Genomic DNA, 5494 nt, shown 5'->3' with positions numbered 1-5494 from the left:
GAACGCAGGCTTGAAGCTCCTCTGTGCGCCGGGTGATTGGCATGCATCATGACATTTACTCTCCCAAGCTAATGAGCTGGGGCTGGCTCTCCCATTGACCCCTGCCTTACAGATGGGACACTGGGGCTCAGAGATGTGGCTCTCATTGGAAAGTAGGTGCCTGGCCAGAGGCGACGGGACAGGAAGAAAGAGATGGATGGAGAGCTCCAATGCACCCTGGACCCAAGACCCGACCTGAGAGCAGCCACCCAGTCAAATGACAGGCGTCGGGGCAAACCGAGAGCCCGTGTCCCGATTGATTAAAGCCCAGAGGCCTCGCCAAACAAAGGGAGCACTGGTTGGCAGAGGGAGGACCAATGAGAAGGCACGGTGCAGGCTTCCAGGGTGCACAGAAGCCACCGATGTCAGGGACATCTCCTACTGCCGCCTAGGGAGAGGACGGCGGTGACCTGCAGGCCTTGCTGTTCCTGTCCCGTGGCCCCCTTGGCTGGGCTTGACTGGGCTTGGCTCTTCCCTCCCACGGCTACCAGGAAGACCGTCTCCCCACAGCCCAGGCTGCCCGGACTGGCGCCATGAGCTCCCCAGACGAGGTGTCCGTTTGGGGGGCCGGTTTTGGGCCGGAGGGTGGCGAGCAGGCTGGCGCTGGCATGGCCACTTCAGGAGCCCCTTGTGGCCACGGGAATGACCACAGCCTCCATTTGGGGGTGCTGCACAGCAGCAAGGGCGAGGGTGAGGGCAAGGGCAAGAGCGGGTTCACAGATCCCGAGGGCTTCAGCTTCGAGTCTGAGAGTGAATTGACAGAGCAGGGAAGGGTGGTGCTCTGGGGCTGGGAAGGCCGGCCTGACACCCCAGTCGACAACCAAGGGGACCGTGTGGACTACTCGTCCTTCCTGGCTGACGAGCCGGCTGCCTTCGTGCCACCGCCCAGCTTCCAGGGAAACAAGTCCCCAGAAAGCGCCGCTGCCAAAGGGTCCGCTGACATCTGGGTGGACCTGGAGGTCGATCCCAGTGGGAGAGGCGCCCTGGGCCCCAGCCCTGGAAAATGGCAGCAGGCCTCTGCCAGCCGTCTCCACCTCAGAGGTCCTGGGCCAGGCCGGGCCTGGGAGAACCCGGAAAAGTGGCTCGAAGAGCAGATTGAGTGGCCGCGTGGATCCCCAGCAACCCTCCGCGAAAGGCCCCGCGGGGCACGATTCTGATTCCCCAGATGAGAGCAGTGACTTACCGCTGTTGAGGGTGGGCATTCGCCTCAATGAAGGAAGCCAGGCCAAGCCCGGCAGCCCCAAGAAGCCAGCAGACACATCCAGACACGCAAGCTTCCACTGCATGGAGAGTTACCTGCCCGTGCCGGGCCTTTTCCTGACCTCTGCTCCCCGCGGACTCACTCCAGTCGTGGAGACGCCGGCTGTGGGTGAGCTGGAGGACTCTCGCCAGAAGAAAATGCAGAGCAGGGCCTGGGGAAAGGTGGAGGTCAGGCCCAGCTGCTCAGGAGCTGCCGCTGCAGGGGCCCTGCCCCAGGGCCTTTCGAGGAGGACGATAGCCCAGAAGAAGAAGTCCCTAGGGGGTGCCTCTCAACTGGCCCCGGGAAGAGCCTTTCCTGCCTGCGGAGAGAGACTCTCAGTCGCTCCCCTGGAGTCGGCCACCTTCCCGCCATTGTCTGGTGTGCGGCTGCAGGGGATGTCCAAGAAACCCTAAAAGCCTAAGCACAGCAGCCCTGGGAAGAAACCAGCAGGGAGGAAGACCAGGGAGTCCCAGGCTGCGGCCAGAGAAGATAATGACCCAAATAGAGATGAGGTCCCAAGGGCCCATGGAAGTAGGCCTTGGGACTTCTTGCCCTCCTCTCCCTTTTCACCCTCCTACTCCTCTGGTCTCCCCCGACGCCTCCTCTCTTCCAGCACACACCTGTTTACCCATGCCCCCTCTGTCCCTTGCTCCAGGGTTGTCATCGGGAGCCCAGGGACACTAGAATGACCGATCGGGGTCTTCGTCGTAGGGGCACACGTTAAGGGGAGCACTTGGTATGCGACCGGCATGCCTCCGGACACTCGGCAGGGGTCCTGCTTCCTCCTCCATGGAGGAGCTGGGACGGAAGGCAGGGCTGGCAGCTGGTTTGGATGGGGTGACCTCTTAAAGTATGGACTGCAAAGCTGGGGCACCTAGGCTCATCAACTTCCTGATTCCTCCTTCCTTAGCTGTTGCCTGAGCCACCTGGCAGGCGGCCCGGGCTATCTCAGTATCCCCAGTGTTTTCCCTGGCTGGCCTCTGCCTCCTGGCCTCGGGCTGACTGAGGGAGAAAGTGCTAATGAGATTAGGCTCTGGAGTCTCCACCTTACCACAATCCCTCCCAACATGTACTCACCCCCCCACCCCCTACCAGCCTGACTCAGAAATTTCTGTTTTAGCTTCCCACCCACAGGCCAGGGCTGCCTCGCCTGTCTGTGCGTCATGGAGAATTCAGCAGTGGCAACCCCAACATCAGAACTCCCCAAATTCTGGGAAGTTCACAGCCCTCGGCCTGCAGCCTGGGAGGCCTCGTGCCCAGATGCCATGCACCCTCCAGTGAGTCTTGCGGGTTTGATAGGGGTGGAGGGGAGAGGGGTCGGGAGGGAAGCCTCTGGCTCTGTCGCTTCTGGGGGCTCAGCCTTGTTCCCAGGCTTCCCTGCCCACCCAGGCAGCTGTACCACCAGAAACGGGGTATCCACAGGGCTGGCTTAAAGCCACATCGTCCTCTCTGAGTGGGGTTTGTGTAGTGGGGGGCGATTTGGAGCAGCGCCCCACACTCCAGCTCTGGAAGGAGACTTTCGGTGGTACTGAGCCCTTTTCTGTTAAGTCCTGCTCAGCCACACTGGCCCTCCCAGGGCCTGGCTGTGGCTGCCGCGCTGCTGGAGTCCAACCCGGAGTCACAGTGCTAGGGGGCCACAGGTGCAGATGGGCTCACGCGGGAGAACAGGGAAGACAGTCCCAGAGGGAGGGTTGGAGATGCTGGGCAGAGCAGGGGCAACATGTTGCCAGCAGAGGGTGATGGTGCCTCACTTTAGACCCTGCTAGGCCCTTTCCACCTCACTGGGAGGCTTGGAAGCTGGATTTTGTGTTCTCTTTCAGGTAACCAGCAGCCGCCTGTCCATCTCCCAAGACAGGAAAGGCAGCAGCAGCCCCCTGGAGCCCAGGGCTGTCCTCGGGTAATGCTTTGTGTGGCTCCTAGAAATAGAGGGCCACAGTAGATGGTGGGATCCGTGTCCAGGTTAAACTGACTTCTGTGTCCCCCCACCCCCTGCCTCCACCTTCCACACCCCACGGAGAGAGGGTGCCTCCTTTCCATTGAGGATTCTGTGCCAACCCACCTCACCACTGGGCTGCAGGCTGTGGGGGCTGTAAGGGCTGGGGGAGAGAGGGAGGCCGGGGAGAGAGGCGGCCAGAATTGACTAACCATTTTTCTTCCTCTGGTGTCTGCTGGTCTAGTGCATCTTGCTGCAGAGGGAAATTGATGACCTTACACAGCAACTAGGTATGACGGAGCCCTGGCCGGGGCAGGGATGGACAGCGGTGTCTTTCTGCAGGTGCCGGGGGCAGGGGTGGGCTGCAGATAAAGGAAGCGTCACTGGGACTGACTTTCCTCTGGGGAAGAGAACCACGCAAAGCCTGGCCCTGGAGCCTTCTGTGCCTTTCCAGCTAGGGGTGTGCACAGACAGCAATGTGTCGTCTGAACTCCGTGTGCACTTTGTCCACAAGTCCCAGAGATCTTCTCTTAGGACGGTTAGAGATACTGCATGTGTTTTCCCTTTAACTGCTGCCTGGTAGGGCTTGTATGGTGTTTGCTTGCTGGCTGGCTTATCTGTCTTTGAAACACATTCTCAACGGTTCTGGGATGCCTCAGCACCTGAGAACCACTTTCCCGCTTAGAAGGCACTTCCACATTTAATTCAGGTGACGGGTGGGTGAGTCAGTCCCAGGGCTGGTGGGGTTTCTGGTTGCAGAGCTAGATGGTTCCCCACAGGGGCAGGGGGTGAGTTTCTGTTTCCCTGGGTCTGGAGTGCCTGGTTCTGCCTCTCTGTTTCAGTGGCCACGCAGTCCTTCACTGACAAGTTCCAGGACCTTTGAAGTGAGTGTTGCACACACCATGCCCCTTCCCACAATCCCGGTAGCTTAGGAGGGCTGTGGGCTGGCCCTGGCTGGGAGCCGGTCCCTGAGCCTCCTGTGTTTCACAGGTTGGAGCCAGCATCTTCCTACAAGACGAGCAGCTGCTACCTTTGGAGCTCCAGAGCTGCAGCCAAGCGGGTTTCCTCCGTATCCTCCTCAGCCAGGGCTTTCGCTCTTCCCCTGCATTGGCTCACTTCCCAACGCAGTTCAAAGCCGTTTGAAATAAAGTCGTTCTCATATTCTGTGGTCTGTGGTCTGTGGTCTGCCCTGTCTGCAATTGTTGGGAGTGTTGGGGGATTCGGTGTGTTGCTCCCTTCCCTGGCTCTTGAAGAACAGTTCCCCTGGTGCTCTGTGGTGGGCCCTCTCCCTGCGGGGCGCCTGGGCCGGCCTCTGAGCAGCAGCCCTGCACTCGGGCTCACCATAGTGCCCTGGGTCTAGGTGCTGTGGGGGCCCCGCCTGGCCACAGCAGCATTTCCTGCCTTTCCCTTACACGCCTTGCTCATGGTCCCACCTCTTCTCCTCCTACTTCAGGGTCTCACAAGTCCCCTTCTTCAGCGCTATTCTCCCTCCCCTTCCACAGGAACTGATGCCCTCCTAGAACCCTGATCTTTCTCTCCTTTTCTCCTGCAGTTCACTGTCCCAGTTCTACCCTGTCACTGTCCTTTCCGTTGTGAGCATCCTTGCTCTCCCACAGGGCTTGACGCCGGTGGTCTTTCCTGCATGGTTATTTCCGTGCTGTTGAGGAACATGTTGGAGCTTATCCTCCCACTCAGGAGACCAGTCCTCTTTCTGGAGCCATTATGTCCCTCTGGTGCCACCACACACATGGTCAAGTCATCTGGACCAGAAACCGGGTGGCATCCTCAGTTCCTCTTAGCCCTCATATTTGAACCTCAGTTACCAAATCCCATCAGGTCTCCTCTTTGGTTTCAGTAGCCAGGTGGAGGCAGAAGCCACATCCCTGTGCGTGGCTGAGCCAAAGGGAAGGTACATGGAGTGCCGAAGAAAAGGGCAGGGTAGTCTCTTGGTTGGAGGTGGGGGCACTGAGTCTGTTCTGGTGCCTGCGGGCCAACCTGGTAGAAACTGCTACACAGAAGGTGGCTTCCTCATCCTTGGTGTCCTATAGGCAGCCAACAGCCCCTTCTGCAGCCAGTCAACTCCATACCCTTGATTTGAAAATGGCAAGCTGCCTTCCAGGGCAAGTCTCAGGTTTTCGTGGATGTGATATTTCCGCATCCCTGATCAGTCTTTCAGACCGCCTCTAGAGGTCACACGAGATTTCTTTAGGTTCCCTGTTCTTCCTTCACGTTCCCTGACAGTTGGGATCACCTGCTCCCTTCAACCAGAATCCTGGGCTGGG

General features: G+C 59.3%; 1 protein-coding gene across 1 annotated transcript; it reads left to right on the top strand.

The window, feature by feature from the left end:
- The first annotated feature begins 572 nt into the window (after window positions 1-572).
- On the top strand, window positions 573-4373 carry LOC129475875 (uncharacterized protein CXorf49-like). The gene is given in 7 exon segments (XM_063634360.1): window positions 573-1118; window positions 1120-1804; window positions 2398-2556; window positions 3100-3176; window positions 3457-3750; window positions 4055-4096; window positions 4203-4373. Coding segments are annotated over 7 exon segments (1956 nt in total). The 3' UTR covers window positions 4356-4373.
- Window positions 4374-5494: the final 1121 nt, after the last annotated feature.

The sequence above is a fragment of the Symphalangus syndactylus genome, chromosome X, assembly GCF_028878055.3.
Source record: "Symphalangus syndactylus isolate Jambi chromosome X, NHGRI_mSymSyn1-v2.1_pri, whole genome shotgun sequence".
Lineage (NCBI taxonomy): Eukaryota > Metazoa > Chordata > Mammalia > Primates > Hylobatidae > Symphalangus > Symphalangus syndactylus.
This window is presented reverse-complemented; position numbering and strand designations above follow the sequence as displayed.